The following is a 21371-nucleotide window of genomic DNA, read 5'->3' on the forward strand; positions in this document are numbered from 1 at the left end:
GTCCTCTGCTCCTTCGTTTTTTCCAATCTTGAGCAGTCGAGGCTCTCTGTACATCTCTGGCACTTGTCTTTCGCTTGCTCACCCCTTTCTTTTCTGTCGTTTTCCCTTTCCCTCCGTTTCTGCCTCAGCCGTTCATTCCGCAGCTGTGCTTCTGCTGCTCTCTCTCCTTGTCCCTCTCTTCCTCCCTGATTTCACTCGGTCTCTCCATTCCTCTCCACCCTCTCTGTCCCTGCTCTCGTTCCCAGCCCACAGTGTAGGATCACACAGAGTCAGGTGTGTCATTTCAACTGGCTCTAATTTGATTTGTCACATGGTCATTTGCAGCCAGATCCTTCACAGGCAATTTATGAGAGGGAACAAAAAAACGTGTCAGATTCCAGTTAATCATCAGTTGCGTGGTCACGTTTGTGGATTCCGTGTTTCCAGTGTGAGTTTATTCAGTTTGAAATGGCGGGGCTCTGGCCGTAGGGCCGGCTGAGGGTACGACAGGGTCCAGAGCGCAGAACGCCGGGCCACGCCCTCAGACCAGCTGCCCGTACCCCCCCCCCCCCCCCCCTCCCCCACCGCACTCACCGAACGCTGTTGCAACACCCGGCGCTGACGCTCTTGCTTCACGCCGCAGAGAGGTGTGAATGTCAGACAGCTCTGCCCCGCCGTGAGTCAGCGTGTGGCGGTAAGAGCCGCGTAACGGCGACTCCCCTCCGTCTCGGGCCGATAACGGGAATCAGCCGAAATAGCGCTGCCTGCATCAGCCTCCCGCTTCACCCCCGCGGCCTGCCCCAGACACAGGCCAGGCCTGTATAACGCTCAGGCACATGCATCCAGCAACGCTGTGAGATGGCGACCGCCGGCGGTCGAATGGGTACGGCAGGTCTGTGTTCGCAGTGCGTAAGGGAAGGAGAATGCTGTCTGTCTGCCCTGCTATGTGCGCACTGCTGCTGCGCTTGAAAAATGTTGAGCGGGAACAGACACTCATAAGAAAAACCGTTTTAACTTTGTGTTTTTAATTGTAGTATTAATATTGCTAACCATTTTGTGCACTTATTTTGCCACTTGTCAGCTGACCTACACCTCTTACCAGTGTTGATTTTGTGGTAAAATGTATTAGTGCTTGCATAATCTGTCCTTTAGAAAAGGGCTGATTTTGAGCACTGATTCATTCATTTACAGTGGATCTGCAGACCTCCACTTCACTCAGGTGTACTCTTACCGCCAAGACGACGCAGTCTAATCTGTTGTACAATGTAGCCTAATCTTCAGTATAATGTGGCCTAATTTGCAGTACAGTGCAGTTTCATTTTCTGTAGAGTGTAGTTTAATCTACAGTGCAGTGTAGTCTATTCTGCTGTACAGTGTAATCTGCGATATGGTGTAGTCTAATGTGCAGTACAGTGTAGTCTGTTCTGCATTACAGTGCATGTGCAGTAGGTTATCTTGCAGTTCTGTGTAGTCTGCAGCAGTGACACCAGATGCCTCCTATATGCATCCTGCATTATAGCACAGGGACAGCGAAAGCACTTTAGGGCATTGTGCAGTCTCTCCCAGTCACTCACATACCAGGGAGCGCATGTGCATGTACTGTAGAGAGAATCCCTCTCTCCATATCACCACAAAGTGGTGCTTCTGAAAACCACCCAGTCAAAATACATATAAAGTGGATGTGCTTCTTTTTACATTTAGAGTAAAATTCGACTGAAATGTCAGATGGTAGTTCCGTGTGTACGGTTGTCAAGGACAACCCCCCTCCCTGTCAATTGTGCCTGTTTTTCGCGCTTTCATTTGAATTTCCTGTGCTTGTTACGTGCTATACGTAGCGCATAGTTTCTCTTCCTTTACCACCGTTGTTACACTTGCACACTGGCAGTATCATTGTTCTAAAATGAGTGGATGAAAGAAACCAGCAGGACTCCCAGTTGTGGCTGCCACCATCCCACCCCACCCCACCCCACCCCGCCCCGCCCTCCACCCACACCCCTGGAGCTCTGCAGCTGAAATGCTGTGTATCCAATGTGTGTAATGTATTCAGCTACAGTAGGAGCCAGTGACTCTTCATCCTCTACAGGCCACACAGCAGTACAGCATTTCCAGAGCCAATCAGAGTACACGTTTGGAAAGCATAGCTTTAATGTTGAATCTACAGGTGAGCCAATGGTAGAATGAATGTGTGTGTGTGTCTGTCTGGCAGACGGCCCGGGGGAAGCTCGCTCGGTGCAGCAGGAGCAGACCACCGCTCTGGGGCTGGCCATGTTCGGCCTGCTGGTGCGCCGCTGCACAGAGCTGCTCAAAGACACGCCCACAGGTGAGACATCAGCCACGCCCACCGGCGTGAAGAACAGGCCCGTAAATGAGAGACACACCCACATATGAGAAACACGTGCCCACGTGTATGTAAGCCACACCCACCTGTGACAGGGATAGGCCCACGTGTATGTAAGCCACACCCACCTGTGAGAGGGATAGGCCCACATGTATGTAAGCCACACCCACCTGTGAGAGGGATATGCCCACATGTATGTAAGCCACACCCACCTGTGACAGGGATATGCCCACATGTATGTAAGCCCCACCCACCTGTGACAGGGATATGCCCACATGTATGTAAGCCACACCCACCTGCGAGAGGGATAGGCCCACGTGTATGTAAGCCACACCCACCTGCGAGAGGGATAGGCCCACGTGTATGTAAGCCACACCCACCTGCGAGAGGGATAGGCCCACGTGTATGTAAGCCACACCCACCTGCGAGAGCGATAGGCCCACGTGTATGTAAGCCACACCCACCTGTGAGAGCGATAGGCCCACGTGTATGTAAGCCACACCCACCTGTGACAGGGATATGCCCACATGTATGTAAGCCACACCCACCTGCGAGAGGGATAGGCCCACGTGTATGTAAGCCACACCCACCTGCGAGAGCGATGTGCGAGGCGTTAGAGCGGTCCCTCTCTCCCCACAGCCCCCCCGCCGCTGGAGGAGGCAGAGGAGGGTGAGGAAGGGGAGGCGGAGGGCATGGTCCGGGTGTCCTCGTTCCCAGCCGACCTGAGGGAGCTGCTGCCCAGCGTGAAGGTGTGGTCAGACTGGATGCTGGGCCACCCAGAGCAGTGGAACCCCCCGCCGTGCGGCCTGCCCTCCCCTGCGGGGTGAGTGTGAGCCCGTATACACCATTTACATATATACACCAATACATAGACACGTATATACCTATACGCACATATACACCATTTACATATATACACCAATACATAGACACGTATATACCTATACGCACATATACACCATTTACATATATACACCAATACATAGACACGTATATACCTGTACACACGTATACACCATTTACATGTATACACCAATACATAGACACGCATATACCTGTACACACGTATACACCATTTACATATATACACCAATACATAGACACGCATATACCTGTACACACGTACACACGTATACACCATTTACATGTATACACCAATACATAGACACGCATATACCTGTACACACGTACACACGTATACACCATTTACATGTATACACCAATACATAGACACGCATATACCTGTACACACATACACACCCATTTACATATATACACCAATACATAGACACGCATATACCTGTACACACGTACACACCATTTACATATATACACCAATACATAGACACACATATACCTATACACACATACACACCCATTTACATATATACACCAATACATAGACACACATATACCTGTACACACGTATACACCATTTACATATATACACCAATACATAGACACGCATATACCTATACACACCCATTTACATATATACACCAATACATAGACACGCATATACCTATACACACATATACACCATTTACATGTATACACCAATACATAGACACGCATATACCTGTACACACGTATACACCATTTACATATATACACCAATACATAGACACACATATACCTATACACACATACACACCCATTTACATATATACACCAATACATAGACACACATATACCTGTACACACGTATACACCATTTACATATATACACCAATACATAGACACGCATATACCTGTACACACGTACACACCATTTACATATATACACCAATACATAGACACGCATATACCTGTACACACGTACACACCATTTACATATATACACCAATACATAGACACGTATATACCTATACACACGTATACACCATTTACATATATACACCAATACATAGACACGCATATACCTGTACACACGTACACACGTATACACCATTTACATATATACACCAATACATAGACACGCATATACCTGTACACACGTATACACCATTTACATATATACACCAATACATAGACACACGTATACCTGTACACACGTACACACGTATACACCATTTACATATATACACCAATACATAGACACGCATATACCTGTACACACATATACACCATTTATATATATACACCAATACATAGACACGCATATACCTGTACACACGTACACACGTATACACCATTTACATATATACACCAATACATAGACACGCATATACCTGTACACACGTATACACGTATACACCCAAACATGCTCATGCAGACACACACCCAGAGACGCATACACACACACGCACCCACTCAGACATGCACATTCATTTGCCTTAGCTGGGAATTACAGTTTTTGGCCGACAACAGTGATCAGAGTCTGAAAATTTTAATGCCTTTCGGACATTCTGGACTCCAAAAAAAAAACGAATATTTATTTGAAAAATCAATAGTTATAGGCGTGAGCCAAAATAATACAATTTTCAAATGTGTGTTTTCTCAAGCACAGCAGCTTATCAGTGTTACCACTCCTAAGCACCCCCTCCAGCAAGCCCTCAGTAGCACTAACTGTAGCAGCGGGTTCCTCGCTGAGAAGCCCCCTGCCAGAGGAGAAGGCTACGTGGCTAATGCCCGTCTCAATCTGCTCTGAAGCTGAGGAGAGATTCGGTCTGAAGCCAGCAGCTCCCCACCTCCGTGTCAGGGAGCATCGCTGCAAAAGCAAGGCCTTAGCTTAAGGAAGTTGGAGGCTGGTTATCATAGCCAGAAAGCTTTTCTTTTTTTTTTTTTTGGCTGTTATTAATAGGCGGTTTATACTCTGTTGAAAAGTTCTTGCGTTTGAATAGTCCTAAAGATGAGCTTGATAGGATTGGCAAATTGCTGTTTGTTTGTTTTTTTGTCTTACTGTTAAATGCATCCTTCTGCACTTCCGGCTGTAGCTAATTAATGCATTGTATACTATCCAAATGTTGTGGTGGTGGATAGCCAGAATTGCTTTTATTAACCCAAGATGTTTTTTTAGGAGGAGCCCTATATATCTTAATAAGAGATTATTTCTCTTTATTCAGAACAGCTACTCATCATGCAAGATTATGACATCTTATTTTGTTGAGAAAAGGTTCATGCGTGCACCGAGTGTGCAGATTCGGAAGGGGGATAAAATTTTTTATTTTTTATTATTTTATTTTTTTTAACCTACTTTTCCTGTTGTGTAAGACATGTGTCTCTGTCTGCTTCAGCTTAATAATTTGTTTTCGAATAGTTTTCCAAAAATGCAGTATTATGTTGTTGCATGTCATTAAACACACCTGCATGGAGCTCGCGCTGATAATAGATGCAGTACGGCCGGAATTAAAATCATTTGTCCTACAAACTGAAATCCTTCCGGACGCTTTTGCCAGCGCTAAGAAATCCCAGCGTGAACCGTGATGCTTGCATGCACACGCACGCACGCACGCACACACAGACGCACATTCACCCACACGCACGCGCGCACACACAGGCACACATACGCACACACACAAAAGCACATACACTCACGCGCACAAAACACATATAGACATAAAACACACTCACACACATGCCTGCTGGAATGCACACACACACACACACACACACACAAGCGCTCGCTCACTCAGCCGCTCACCTACTTGTGACGGCTCCCGTAGTCATTCCCCTGGCCAGCGGCCTCAGACAGGCGGGCTGGAACACACCAGTGTGGTCAGGCACTCAGTCTGTACCACTCATTTTTGGGTTCCTTCACATTTTTGCATTGTTGCTCTTTCTTTATTCGGCCCGTCTTCCTCCCGACCCCAGCATGTGCGTGCACGCGCACACACACACACACACACACACACACGCGCACACACACGTACTGCCGCTGGCTTCACGTTAAAAGTATGCCGTTTTTTTGGGGGGCTTTTTTTTTTTTTCCCTTTTTCTTGTGCGTCTGCCGAGAAGGCGATGGAGAGGGAGTTGAGCCACAGAACAGCGCTGCTCGGAGCAGCTGTGGCACTCCCAGATTTCCCCCTGATTGCTTTCAGCTGGTACTTGAACCCTGGGCCTTTCGGGTTTTGGAGACCGGCCCAGACCCCACAATCCCCCCAGCGCCCCGTACAGCTGCCTGACCCCTCCCTGACCCCGTACTGAGGATAGGAAAATACGAGCCGTGCCAAGCCAGAGAGACTCTTTTATTTTGCCTCCTGGCGTCCTGCCTGTGACCAAGGCTTACATAATGGGAAACATAGCAAGGCCCAGGAGAAGCCAGTCGCCCCTTTTTTCTTACCAATCTATCCTGTGCTCTCTGGGACCCCCCTCCCCACCTCCCCACCTCCCCAGTGCACTCTCCCTGCTCTCTCTCTCTCGCATGTGATATATCTAATGGGCCCTCCAGCTCAGGCACATTTATTACTAAAGCCCCTGACACAATTCTGAAGCTGAGCCATCCGCAGCAGCAGCAGCGTGCGCACACACACACATACGCACGCATACACACACACACGCATACACGCTTTCACACACACACGCACGCACACACACTCATACAGTACACACACATACACACACACTCACACATGCATACACACACATACGCACACGCATACACACGTGTCCACACACACTCACAAACACTGACATAAACTTACAAATAAGCATGTATGCGCACAGTCACTTAAAACACGCACATACATAGATGTACAGGCGGATATGCGTGTGGGCATATGCACACAAGCACACATGCACACGCATGCAACCCGTGCTGACACACATGCCTTCTCCTACTCACACTGAGACACACACATTTACTACTGTTCTCAATCACAAATCCTTATCTCTGTAGAGATGTCATTAAGGAGATGGTGTCCCATCCCATTAGGACTACAGGAGTCTGTGTGTGTGTGTTTTCTGTGCGCGCGCGCGCGTGTGTGTGTGTGTATAGCTGAGCGTGTGTGTGTGTGCGTGTGTGTGTATAGCTGAGCGTGTGTGTGTGTGTGCGTGTGTGTGTATAGCTGAGCGTGTGTGTGTGCGCGTGTGTGTGTATAGCTGAGCGTGTGTGTGTGTGTATAGCTGAGCGTGTGTGTGTGTATAGCTGAGCGTGTGCGTGTGTGTGTGAGCGTGTGTGTGTGTGTGTATAGCTGAGCGTGTGTGTGTGTGTGTGTGTGTATAGCTGAGCGCGCGTGTGTGTGTATAGCTGAGCGTGTGTGTGTGTGTATAGCTGAGTGCGTGTGTGTGTGTGTGTGTGTATAGCTGAGTGTGTGTGTGTGTGTGTGTGTATAGCTGCGTGTGTGTGTGTGTGTGTATAGCTGAGTGCGTGTGTGTGTGTGTGTGTATAGCTGAGCGTGTATGTGTGTGTGTGTGTGTATAGCTGCGTGTGTGTGTGTGTGTGTATAGCTGAGTGCGTGTGCTGCTCTGGGCATATGCGCTCTCACGCCGCAGCAGAGTGAGTGATTGGATGAGCTCTTTTTGCTCTCGTGTTCAGTGCCAGCAGTGCCCTCCGAGAGCCTCAGAATGTGCATATTACTGCAGAGCACTTTATCTTCCTCTCTCCTTCCTTTTCCCTCTCTTCCTCCATCTCCCTCTCTCCTCCTCTCCCTCCTCCTCTGTCTCTCTGGATGGGAGTTTGTGTGAAGAACACAGTTGTTTGTCTTTGTTTGTATGTCTACCTTGTCCAGAACTTGATTTTTTTTTTTTTTTGCTGTGCCCTGCCCTGTAATCAGCTGCAGTGTTACCATATTCTCTCTCTCTCTCTCTCTCTCATACGGCAGGCCCTGCAGATGTGGCATTAGGCGTTGAATGTTGCTGCGCAGCTCCAGCCACACCTCTCTGTAATCCCGCTCTTCCTTTCCAGTTTCCTCCTCATCTTCTTTCTCTCATCTTGTTTTTCACTAACGATGGAAGAGCGATGAAGCCCAAAGCGGACAGGGAGATTACGCGCAATCACCGACCTGCTTGATTTGGACCGGTCCTGTATTTTTCTGCAGAGTGCAAAAAATCCCCCGAACACTCCATGCTGGAGGGTGATTGACAGCTCACCTCTGGCCCACCCTTTCTGTGATTCCTGAGCCCTCCTTCTCCTGACATATCGAATGTTCTGTGCCCCCCCCCCCCCTTCCCCGCAGCTCCAGTCCCGACGTGTGGCAGTGCCTGGCGGACCTGTGCAACGCGCTGGCGTGCGTCTACCACGGGGAGGCGCCGCTGTACAAGGCGGACGGGGACGAGGACCTGCGGCTGCTGCTGCTGGAGGAGGACCGGCTGCTGGCCGGCTTCGTGCCCCTGCTGGCCGCCCCGCAGGAGCCCTGCTACATCGACGCCACCGCCAACACCGTGAGCGCTAACGCCGCCGCCGCCGCCACCACCGCGTGCTCCCAGAGCCCCCTTCCCTGGTCTGTCTCAGGCTGCGTTCAGACTGCACACCTTAACGCTCAAATCCCATCTGAGTTTCTATTTAGTCTGGCTGTCCATGGTCCTTTTAGAGGGAGGTCCAGCGCTAGCACCAATGCAGGATTACGGTGGCATTAGCCTATCCAAAGGGGAGAGACATCATTGTAAGATCTCTTTGCCGGCGTACCTCTGTTTGGGCTGGCAGTGCCCTTCTGTACCAGTCCTTTCTTTGATTCCCTGCCCAACCGGTGTACAGAATGTTGGCGTGAACTGAGCACGTTCCGTCTGAGCGTTCACACGCCATTCGCATGCCTACGCATCAGTCTTATTTGCACGTACAGACGAGGCACAAATCGGAAAAAGATGCAACTCCATGTGGTTTTTTTTCTGGTGTTCACACTGTTCTATAAACATCCAAAGTGTCTCACGTCTGAGGGGGAATAAATGGGAATTGGGCCACTTTTAGCTGCTGTCTGACTGTAGCCTTAAACTGGGCCTCAACAACATCTGAATTACTTCAGACCTCTGGTTTTTAGGATAAGGGCACTATGGCCTTTGGTAAATCAAGTAAGGTAGCTTAAAGCACTAAGGACTGAAGCAAGGAATACAAGGGTTCAGTGGCAATGAAGGATTGATTGCATTATCTGAACACCACAAAAATCAATGGGGAAGCCAGTACATGATTGGAAAACTCCATTTATAAAGTATTATCTTGCACAGATGAACAGCAGAAATGACATTAGATCATTCGTTGTAGTGTCACTTTGGTTTGGTTGTTATCACACTGGCCTGTAATGAAATGTGTGCCATAGTTAGGTAGCTATTCTGGCTTCAATGTGTAATTTGGCCACCAAATGAACCAGTTAACGAACATGCCATCAGGCCATTACATTATCACATGACGGCTGGTTCCCCACACCCGCGTGCCACCCTCCTACAGAGGTGCACACAGCACACATCCACCCTCCTACAGAGGTGCACACAGCACACATCCACCCTCCTACAGAGGTGCACACAGCACACATCCACCCTCCTACAGAGGTGCACACAGCACACATCCACCCTCCTACAGAGGTGCACACAGCACACATCCACCCTCCTACAGAGGTGCACACAGCACACATCCACCCTCCTACAGAGGTGCACACAGCACACATCCACCCTCCTACAGAGGTGCACACAGCACACATCCACCCTCCTACAGAGGTGCACACAGCACACATCCACCCTCCTACAGAGGTGCACACAGCACACATCCACCCTCCTACAGAGGTGCACACAGCACACATCCACCCTCCTACAGAGGTGCACACAGCACACATCCACCCTCCTACAGAGGTGCACACAGCACACATCCACCCTCCTACAGAGGTGCACACAGCACACATCCACCCTCCTACAGAGGTGCACACAGCACACATCCACCCTCCTACAGAGGTGCACACAGCACACATCCACCCTCCTACAGAGGTGCACACAGCACACATCCACCCTCCTACAGAGGTGCACACAGCACACATCCACCCTCCTACAGAGGTGCACACAGCACACATCCACCCTCCTACAGAGGTGCACACAGCACACATCCACCCTCCTACAGAGGTGCACACAGCACACATCCACCCTCCTACAGAGGTGCACACAGCACACATCCACCCTCCTACAGAGGTGCATACAGCACACATCCACCCTCCTACAGAGGTGCACACAGCACACATCCACCCTCCTACAGAGGTGCACACAGCACACATCCACCCTCCTACAGAGGTGCACACAGCACACATCCACCCTCCTACAGAGGTGCACACAGCACACATCCACCCTCCTACAGAGGTGCACACAGCACACATCCACCCTCCTACAGAGGTGCACACAGCACACATCCACCCTCCTACAGAGGTGCACACAGCACACATCCACCCTCCTACAGAGGTGCACACAGCACACATCCACCCTCCTACAGAGGTGCACACAGCACACATCCACCCTCCTACAGAGGTGCACACAGCACACATCCACCCTCCTACAGAGGTGCACACAGCACACATCCACCCTCCTACAGAGGTGCACACAGCACACATCCACCCTCCTACAGAGGTGCACACAGCACACATCCACCCTCCTACAGAGGTGCACACATCCACCCTCCTACATACATACTCATGCTGGAGAAAACCCGCCTGTACGCTTCTGAGGCACTTTCTTTCAAATTAAATGGTAATATTTGAAAATACTCAGTTGGAACACTTCACCAACCTTAAAGTACTACGGAAGATGAATTCTCTCCTTGACCGTTCGTAAAAACGAGTTTCTTTTTAAAAGGTGTTTAGCTGATGCCAGAGGAAGGGCTGACGTATTTAAACGGCGGTGTTTGAGGCAGGTGTGCGGTGGTTCGGTGGCGTCTTTGAGCGTTACTGCGCCCCTTGGTCTTCCAAGGCAAGGAGTTCAGCCTTCCTTGTCCCTCTGGTCCCACACCTCCGTCCCCACCTCCTGCACACTGGCGGCTGCCAGAGGACGCAGCGTACGCCGTCCAGGTACACAAGGCAGAAACTGCACACTGTTTCTGCCATGAAGGAAATCCAATATAAACCGGATGTAATAATTGTTTGGACCATTTTTCATGTTAATTTAGCACGGCTAACTAGCTCATTTAAATCGTATTGATAGCGCTTCGCAGTATCATATTGATCGCAGTATCGAAAATGTTATTTTGAGGTTATTTTGAGATCGAAATCGTATTGTTCTCAAATTTACCTCAACAACCATATTCAGGTCACTTTCAAATTTTAGAATAACACCTGCTTTGATTAAGTTAAAAAAACCATGTAGTCCAGAAACAGCCGACGGAAATCACTGTGCAAAATCTGCCTTGCCAAGACTAAAGTACTGTAACAGGTCTAAAGCAAGAATTCTTTATTTTTTATTTTTTTATGAAAAAACTTTTAATGTAAATGTCAGCAATACCTAAGGTAGAATTTATTGAAAAGCTGTCCAAAACAAAAAGCAGGAGACTTTACTTGTAGCTATTATCATTGTTACTCTTTCTTTTCCCAACACATACTTATATGTGTTGGGAATCATTAAGCCCATGTATGACATGAACGGCTAGATTTTCCACATCTCGGCTGCATGATTTGAATGTGGAACGTGATCTTACGAGGCGTGTGCACAGAGACAGGGAAGCCCCTGAGCAGGTACACATGTAGCTGGGGCCTGGTCTCGGTTGGCCTGTCGGGTTGCACAGGTAATAAATAATGACCTTATGAGAGAGAAGTACGTTCTGTATGTTCCCTCTCTCTGTCTGTGCTCTCCTTTTTCAGTCTGTACATTCCCTCCCTCTCTCAGTCTGTATGTTCCTCTCTGTCTGTACATTCCTCTCTCAGTCTGTATGTTCCTCTCTCAGTCTGTGTGTCCCCTCTCTCAGTCTGTACATTCCTCTCTCAGTCTGTATGTTCCTCTCTCAGTCTACATTCCTCTCTCTGTCTGTACATTCCACTCTCAGTCTGTATGTTCCTCTCTCTCAGTCAGTATGTTCATCTCTCTCAGTCTGTACGTTCTCTCTCAGTCTGTACATTCCTCTCTCAGTCTGTACGTTCCTCTCTGTCTGTACATTCTCTCTCAGTCTGTACGTTCTCTCTCAGTCTGTAAGTTCTCTCTCAGTCTGTACATTCCTCTCTCAGTCTGTACGTTCCTCTCTGTCTGTACATTCTCTCTCAGTCTGTATGTTCTCTCTCAGTCTGTACATTCCTCTCTCAGTCTGTACGTTCCTCTCTGTCTGTACATTCTCTCTCAGTCTGTACATTCTCTCTCCGTCTGTACATTCCTCTCTCAGTCTGTACGTTCCTCTCTCTCAGTCAGTATGTTCTTCTCTCTCAGTCTGTACATTCCTCTCTCGGTCTGTACGTTCCTCTCTCAGTCTGTATGTCCCCTCTCTCAGTCTGTATGTTCCTCTCTGTCTGTACATTCCTCTCTCAGTCTGTATGTTCCTCTCTCAGTCTGTATGTCCCCTCTCAGTCTGTACATTCCTCTCTCAGTCTGTATGTTCCTCTCTCAGTCTGTATGTTCCTCTCTCAGTCTGTATGTCCCCTCTCTCAGTCTGTATGTTCCTCTCTGTCTGTACATTCCTCTCTCAGTCTGTACATTCCTCTCTCAGTCTGTACATTCCTCTCTCAGTCTGTATGTCCCCTCTCAGTCTGTACATTCCTCTCTCAGTCTGTATGTCCCCTCTCAGTCTGTATGTTCCTCTCTCAGTCTGTATATTCCTCTCTCAGTCTGTACGTTCCTCTCTCAGTCTGTACATTCCTCTCTCAGTCTGTACGTTCCTCTCTCAGTCTGTACATTCCTCTCTCAGTCTGTACATTCCACTCTCAGTCTGTATGTTCCTCTCTCAGTCGGTACGTTCCTCTCTCAGTCTGTATGTCCCCTCTCTCAGTCTGTATTTTCCACTCTCAGTCTGTATGTCCCCTCTCAGTCTGTACATTCCTCTCTCAGTCTGTATGTCCCCTCTCAGTCTGTATTTTCCTCTCTCAGTCTGTATGTCCCCTCTCTCAGTCTGTATTTTCCTCTCTCAGTCTGTATGTCCCCTCTCTCAGTCTGTCGGTTGCTCTCAGTCTGTATCTGGGTCTGCCGCGGTGCCTGGGAAGGTCTCGCTCAGAGCGGAACAAGATTAAGTCATGGAGGGGTGTTGAGGGAAAACGCTGACCTCTTATCCTCCCTCGCGTTCGCTCTCTCTCTTTTTCTTTGTTTTTTTGTTCCTCAAGCTTCATTTTTGCACTCCCTACTCACCCTCTGTCCTGGAAGGCCTCAGTAATAGGAATGATAATACAGCAATGACTGGTGATGTAAAGAAACACAATACGAGATGATGCAGAGAAACCTAATAGAAAGAAAACAGGAGCGATTAGCAGCCACTGCCGGACCCGGAGAGGGCCGCTGATGGAGTGTGTGTGTCTACGCGTGCATGTCCGCGTGTGGCTGAGTCAGTGTGTGTGTGTATGTGTGTCTGTGAGTGTGTGCATCTGTGAGTGTGTCTCTGTTTGTGACTGTGTGTGTCTGAGTGTGTGTGCGTCTGTGAGTGTATGTGTGTGTGTCTGTGAGTGCGTGTGTGTCTGTGAGTGTGTGTGCATCTGTGTGTGTGTCTGTGAGTGTATGTGTGCCTCTGTGAGTGTGTGTGTGCGTCTGTGAGTGTGTGTGTGTGTGTCTGTGAGTGTGTGAGAGCGGTTGCTGGCATGCTGTATATACGGCCACTTCCTCTCCAGTTTAAACAGAGCAGGCTGTGCTGGCAGACTGCACTCTCCTCGCCAAATGGTTTGCATCATGTTTAACCCCCCCCCCCCCCCCCCCCCCCCCCCCCACTACCCCTCCTTCTTTCTCTCTTTCTCCCCTTCTTTCTCTCCCTCTCTCTCTTCCTCTCTTCCTGTCAGTGTAAATCACCAGATATCGGGATTTTATGTCTTCTCAGAAGGGCCAGAGAAAAAGCCGTAAAATGGATGCAGGATCTCTTTCCGTTCCCGTTGGCCGCGGCCATGTTCTGCTGGTCCTGTGGCCCCCGGGGCCCCCCGGGGCCCCACTCGCTGTCCTCCAGCATCACGCGTCATGCTAGGGTTCAGACGTGTGGCCGTCACTCCGTCACGCATGCACACACACACACACACACACCACACACACATACACACATACACACACACACACACACAGACGCGCGCGCACACACACACACACACACACACACACAGACGCGCGCACACACACACACACACATACACACACACACACACACACACACACACACACACACACACACACACACACACACACATACACACACACACATACACACACACACACGTACACACACACACACACACACACACTTGCGCATGCACATGCTCGTACACACAGGCTCACGTTCACCCTCTCATTCGCTTCCGTTCAAGACTCCAGTCCGCCATTTTGTATTGATTGGCAGTGATGGTGTTGATCCTACCCCATGTATTTGCTATGTGTGAATGTTCCCATTATATCGTAGGATATAGGCTACCACCTGTTTCTTTAACTTTAATCGGCCACAACAGAATTGAGAGCGTTATGCAAAATATCCTCCCAACAAAGTGTAGCACAACAGCAGCGTATTACTGTTTGCTGGCCTTTTAAAAATGTCTTCATATTAAAGTTTAGTACATGTTGCATCATAAAGGTTTGGCATAGGCAAAGTTGGCAAAGCTATGAAAAAATAAAATAAAAATCTATTGACTGTGAATATGACGACTTACGGACTGATGCCAAATAGGATGGCGAACACATTTTGATAAGTTAAGATTTTACTGCTTTTTTTTTTTTTTTTTTTTTTAAAGAAATCTTTTATAAGCTGGATTCTGTAACCTTCTTTCAGGGGAGGTCCCCGTTAAAGCTGATAATTGGATTTTTGACAGCGTGTGCTTGTGCACATTTCAGCGATCGGAACATTTTGCAGGCCTAGAACCTGACCCTCTTCCTGCTGCCAGTGACACAATTCGGCCTCGATGCCAGCCAGATATTTCCGTGCGAGTGAAGAGTCTTCACCCTTTCTGATTAGTTGAGAGCGCTGTCGGGTGGGTGACCCGTGAGTGCTTCGATGTGCCGTTTGGGCACAGTTCAGCCCTTCAGCGATTGAGTGAGTCAAGGCTTCGCCCCCCTTTTTGTGATCAGCCAAAGCTTCACAGTTGAGTCATTGAATAAAAATAAATAAAAGTCCCTCTCTCAGATAGCTGTGTTTTCCACATGCGGCTCTGCGGTCACTTAGAGACAGAGACTCGCGCAGAGCGGCTTGCGTCGGAGCACGCGGTGGGCGTGGCCAGTTCCAGCGCTTCCGTGTGAGAGGCGAGCCTCTGCCCCCGTGGCGGGCCGCCCCGTCGGCCTTAGCGAGCATCTTTATTTGCGTTTCTGCTTAGTTACGGGTCTCTAGTTATTCCCCCTTGGCTTCGCGCCTTGGCTCGGGCCGCCCGAGCTGATTAGCGTGCGCGCACGCGCGTGCCCACGCGTTCGCCGGGAGCGTGTCGCTCGGTGCCGGTAAAACACCCGTAGTCTGCGCTCTCTCCTGCTCCAAGCCCCTCCCCCCGTTAAGCAATAAAAGCGTAGATTGAGAACGACAGCCTGCTATAAATCACCGTGGAGACGGGAGCCATTTTCTGCATATTTCTGGGGAAGACACATGTGCTTCATAATGGGTGGGCAGCGAATTGCTGTCAAACCTCAGGAGCGAAGTGATGGGGTTGTTTTCTCGAAAAAATTTGGGAGGGAGGCAACGCGGGGACACGTCTCTGAAAGCGATCTTCGTGCTCCCCTCAGTCACGTGGTCTTCCTTCTGCGCTGGAGCAGGAGCGATGTCACGCGCGCGTGCGTTCGGAACGGTGAACGCCTGAGCGTCTGAGCGGGTGCACTTAAATGCTCCTCGCGTTTGGATAGGCTGCTTAAATGCTCCTCGCGTTTGGATAGGCTGCTTAAATGCTCCTCGCGTTTGGATAGGCTGCTTAAATGCGGTCGCTTGCTCAAGGGTCCCGCGCAGTGCCCCGCCTCCGGAGAGACCCGATCCCCAGGGTCCAGAGCCGCGGCGTCTTCGTCGCCTGCTGTTCTCCGTCACGCCAGCGCCCGTTGATTGGACGGGACGAGCCTCCAGAGGGAGCGGGAGGCGGCGCTGGCTCAGGCTCCCGTGGCGGGTTTATGCGGAGAGCTGGATAGCGGCGCCGTTTCCGGGGGCGGCGGTGAGACGCGGCCGCTTTCTCTCTTTGCTGGAGAGCGCGAGCGTGCGCCTGACCGTGCGCCTGGCCGTGAGCCTGACCGTGAGCCTGACCGTGAGCCTGACCGTGCGCCTGACCGTGCGCCTGACCGTGCGCCTGACCGTGCGCCTGACCGTGCGCCTGACCGTGCGCCTGACCGTGAGCCTGACCGTGAGCCTGACCGTGCGCCTGACCGTGAGCCTGACCGTGCGCCTGACCGTGAGCCTGACCGTGCGCCTGACCGTGCGCCTGACCGTGAGCCTGACCGTGAGCCTGACCGTGCGCCTGACCGTGCGCCTGACCGTGAGCCTGACCGTGAGCCTGACCGTGCGCCTGACCGTGCGCCTGACCGTGAGCCTGACCGTGAGCCTGACCGTGAGCCTGACCGTGCGCCTGACCGTGCGCCTGACCGTGAGCCTGACCGTGAGCCTGACCGTGAGCCTGACCGTGCGCCTGACCGTGAGCCTGACCGTGAGCCTGACCGTGAGCCTGACCGTGCGCCTGACCGTGCGCCTGACCGTGCGCCTGGCCGTGCGGCCTGTGCATCGCTCACCCAGCTGCATCGAAACCGAGAGAGAGAGGGGGGGGGAGGTTCTTATTGCCTGGAGCAACTGTCACTGCTAAATGTGTACGTGTGTGTGTGTGTGTGTACGTGTGTGTGTGTGTGAGCATGCGTATGTTCAAGGCTACACAGGTCCTCTGATTGAGGCTCAGGGAAGGGGGTGGTGTCACTGAGTGAATCGGGTTGTGTTTCGTATAACAGCTCTGAAATGAGGGGAACCAGAACCGTTCTGCACTTCTGCTTCTGGGGTGCGCAGATAGGGAAGAGGGTATCAGTCAGTCAGATAGTGAATGAAATTGTGTTTGGTTATAGCCTCAATACTCAAATTATTGCACGTGCACACGGACACAAAATGGGGGTTGCATTAGGTGATGTTATGGTGCTGTAGTAGATCTGAGGGGACGTTGAACGAGCTGGGAGTGCAGTGGGGGGCGTGTCCCGCAGAGGTGCAATGAAAGGTGGGGAGGAAGCGCACATCTGGGGGTGGGGGTGTGGGGTGGTTAGGAGTGGCACACAGACGAGCGGAAGAGGCCTTATGTGCGACATCAAGGTGTGCGGCAGCTTGAAAGGGCCCAACGGGCACCCCACATCTTTAACAAGATAGAAAGAGAGAGAGAGAGAGAGCGAGAGGAAGAGAGAGAGAGAGCGAGAGGAAGAGAGAGAGAGAGAGAGCGAGAAGGAGAGAGAGAGAATGAGAAGAGATGATGTGCTGATATTATTTGAGACAATCAGTGGCTCAGTTTTGGCTTGCATGTGTTTGTGTGTGCGCGTGTGTGTATTCATCATCTTACATTTACTTACATTTTTAGACTCTTGAGAGAGAGAGAGAGCGAGAGACAGAGACAGAGAGAGAGAGAGAGACACAGAGAGAGACAGAGAGAGAGAGAGATAGAGACAGAGAGAGAGAGAGGGTGTGAAGCGATGCTCACCGGGCGGGGCGAGTGACAGTGGCAGAGGGGGTTTCCTGGGACCCACAGGGGAGAATGGGGCGGGGCTGGACGGACTCCTCAAAGCGCTCTGCATGCCCGCTGGTCTCCACGTGGGAGGGCACGGCGTCTGTTAGAGGCAGGTGTTGCCGTTATTGCACGGGCAGGTTTCACATCCATTAGAAGCGTCATTAACTCTTTTTTTTGGCAGTCGTTTTTGCCTTTTTTGCGCTTTCGCTTGTACTCATAATCACACACTGTGCCAGTTTGGTGCAGTCCTACAGCGAAGGAAAAGCCTTATTATCTCTTCAAAGAGGAGCTCCTCCTCTGATGCATCATAGTTGAAAAAGATGCCGACTCTTTGAAATTAGGAGTGAGCACGGACTGATTTACTGCGGCTAGCCTGGCAGACAGGGCAGAAGTAAAACAATAAAAGCTGCGGAAATATGTATTTTTTTACTGCTTAAAAATGTCGTTTAATGAATGGATCACAGAAACCTAAGTGCAGTTCTGCTATATTACTACGGAGCTACATGCTTAAAATAGAAGTGTGTATCGTAAAGCTTTGAGGGGTTAGTATTGTTCTGTCAAGTGCTCCAACAACTCAAAGACGTTGCGGCTGAAGCAGTTTTTTCTGTGACTGTTTATAGACGGTCCCTTAGGAGGGGTTTTCAGACACAGGTCAGCGCTGTACTGTCCACTTACCCCCCGCGACCGAGAAAAAAACCTAAACAAAGGCTGTCTAATATTATTGGGCTGCAGTAATACAGATTTAATTGTTGCAATGGCCATAAGGCAACCATGTTAACTTACCCCAGCAGCCTGTTTGTTTTGTTTGGATTTGGGCTATAATGAAACTCTGTTTCATTATGTTCTGTAATGAACTTAGGACTTGAACCCTGAGAATACGCTTTGTTATGAGAGAGAGAGAGCGTTGGGTACGTTTTCAAAAGAGCGTCTCTGCTCTGTGTACGTGCTGTAAGTGTACCCCACAGTTAACTTTGTTTTGTTCATTTATAAATTGATAACAGATCAGTGCACCATTTGATGACCTTACACAGTGTGTCTATTGGTTGTAATTTGTCTCTAGTAGTTAGTGCTTTCTGGTTTTTACAATCAGTGTAAGAGTATGAATGTGTGTTGATCTGCACTACATCCTTACTACAGGGATTTGTGGAAGTATCTGTGCTTCTCCTGCATACAAACACAAGAACTCTACGTCACACACACACACATCTCTCTCTCAGCCACTCTCTCTCACACACATTCACAAACACACATGCATGTGCATACACACACCACATACACTGCTGACACACCCTCTTGCAGACAAACTGAACTCATTAATCTCCAAATACACACTCCCTTTCACAGGCTCCACACATGCCCACACACACAGACTCTCATCCCCATACGCACACACGTTCGCGTGCACACGCACACTTACACACACCGCACACATGCCCACACACACAGACTCTCTTCCCCATATGCACACATGCGTACACACGCATGCACACACAAAAGCACAAACGCACACACACACACACACACACAAACGCGCTCGCGCACGCACACACACTCGCACACACGCACACGCACACGCACACGCAAACGCACGCATTAGACGTGCACACAGTGACAGCCCCTGCCTTCCCCCATGTCACAGCAGAATAATTGTGGGTATCTGTTTTCTGTCACAGCTTAACTGCATAGCTGTGGCCAGTGGGGTTTTATGACAATTATACCCTTACGGAAACCTCCAGTCGGTCCACTGCCAAGCTTTAATTACCAGAATTAAATGCAAAGTTTATGCGCTCACTTAGCAAAGCCGGTTAAAGTAATTAGAGGATCATTCTGAGAAACCCCACACGTATCATTTTGGATGGTGGCATCAAAACACATAATTCGCATCAGGCCAAGGCAGGAAATTGAGTCTCTGCTGAGGTGATGATTTTGTCTTTAGCGTAGCGAGCGCTGTCCGGTTCAGGGCTTACTGATTTACTGCTGCTGGTCCTGCTTGCAAACAGGCGCACAGTACATAATCTCTTCTATCTCTGTCTCTCTTTCTGTTGCGCTCTCTCTCTCTCTCTCTCACACACTCTCTCTCTCGCCCTCACAAACACACACACACGCACACACACACACGCTTATCTCTTCCTTTTAGCACTTGCAGATAATAGTTGTATATTTTCCCCCAGAATAGCTGATAAAGCAGCGGCAGCGGCAGCAGCCGCCGCCCGTAGCCTCCTGCAGCCAAACAGGGCGGCCCTGCCGCCGGGCCCTGCCTGCGCTGGTTTGGGAGCCGGGGCGGGGAGCCCGCGCACACAAGCCAGGTCGCCGCCAGCGGCGGTTTTAGCGGGAGCGAAGGAATGGCGACGACGACAGCGCTGCGCGCGTGTGTGTGTGTGTGTGTGTGTGTGTGTGAAGCAGCCCCTCAGACGCGGTCCTAAACCGCGGCCCCCGGCCCTGCGGCCCCCGGCCCGTCGCTGAGGAAGCAGTTAGCGCCGAGAGAGCGGGCTCTTCCTCAGCGCCCTGGCCGCGCTCCTCATCTTAATCATCTGATTATCCCGCCGTTTAACTGCCAGCAGGAATCCTCAGAGCGCTTCTCGTGAGCGTTCTGCCGCGGAATTCGCCGCGTTGCCAAAGTGGGGTTTGAGGTAGGAAACCCCCCAGCACTGTCACACAGCCCTTTGAAGTTTTTGGAAGGGGGTAAAATGAATACGGTTTGTTAAATGTGTGCCTGGTTTTATTTGGTGCTGCTGGATTCGTTTTCTGGATCACAGTTTTGAACTGTTGGCAGTTTTTTTTTTTTCACATTAACAAAATCAGAAAAATATCTTTAAAGAGATAGTTGTTTAGATTAACAATTCTTCTGAATTGTACTGTAGATATTTAACAGTCCAGAATTAAGGTCACCACTTGTGACCACGAAGTGCTACGTGATTGTGTGCTTTTGCTCATTTTAATTGAAGGCGGTATATTTGTCAGTTGTCGTTTATTTGGATATAAATGCCTGGAAGTCCTCCGTCAGATGCGTGTGGGTCTGCATGCGCGCTCCGTCCGCTGTCTCGCGGCTCATTGGGTTAGCAGCTGCGTTTGCGTCACAAATGCAGAACGGTCCCGCTGAGTTCAGCCAATGGGCATGTGTCGTTTTTTTTTTTTCAAATGGTGCAAGGCCATGAATCTTTACATGCAATCTGCGATGTTTGCGTAGGTACCTTTCCTGCACAATGTGCCCCCTTGCTTGTGCTTGGCTGTGTTTATTTAGAAGTTCTATATGGAGAGGGTGTAGCTAGTTTTGTCATAAACCGCCATTAATTCCATTCTTTGATACAGTGCCTTGTTGGCTAGTCCCATAGGCCCGTTCAGTAGCAGTTGATAAATACTGTTATCCCTGGAGAGAAAAATGAAATCTGCAACTCAGCATTGCA

At 49.9% G+C, this 21371-nt stretch overlaps 1 protein-coding gene across 1 annotated transcript in view; it reads left to right on the forward strand.

The window, feature by feature from the left end:
• Window positions 1-21371, forward strand: part of smg6 (SMG6 nonsense mediated mRNA decay factor) — a 113619-nt gene that overhangs the window by 62152 nt on the left and 30096 nt on the right. Inside the window, exons 12-14 of the mRNA XM_035433727.1 lie at window positions 2186-2299; window positions 2957-3140; window positions 8434-8638. Coding sequence (XP_035289618.1) covers window positions 2186-2299; window positions 2957-3140; window positions 8434-8638 — 503 coding nt within the window. The remainder of the gene's footprint in view (window positions 1-2185; window positions 2300-2956; window positions 3141-8433; window positions 8639-21371) is intronic.

Source organism: Anguilla anguilla, chromosome 9 (assembly GCF_013347855.1).
Source record: "Anguilla anguilla isolate fAngAng1 chromosome 9, fAngAng1.pri, whole genome shotgun sequence".
In the NCBI taxonomy this organism is placed as follows: Eukaryota; Metazoa; Chordata; class Actinopteri; order Anguilliformes; family Anguillidae; genus Anguilla; species Anguilla anguilla.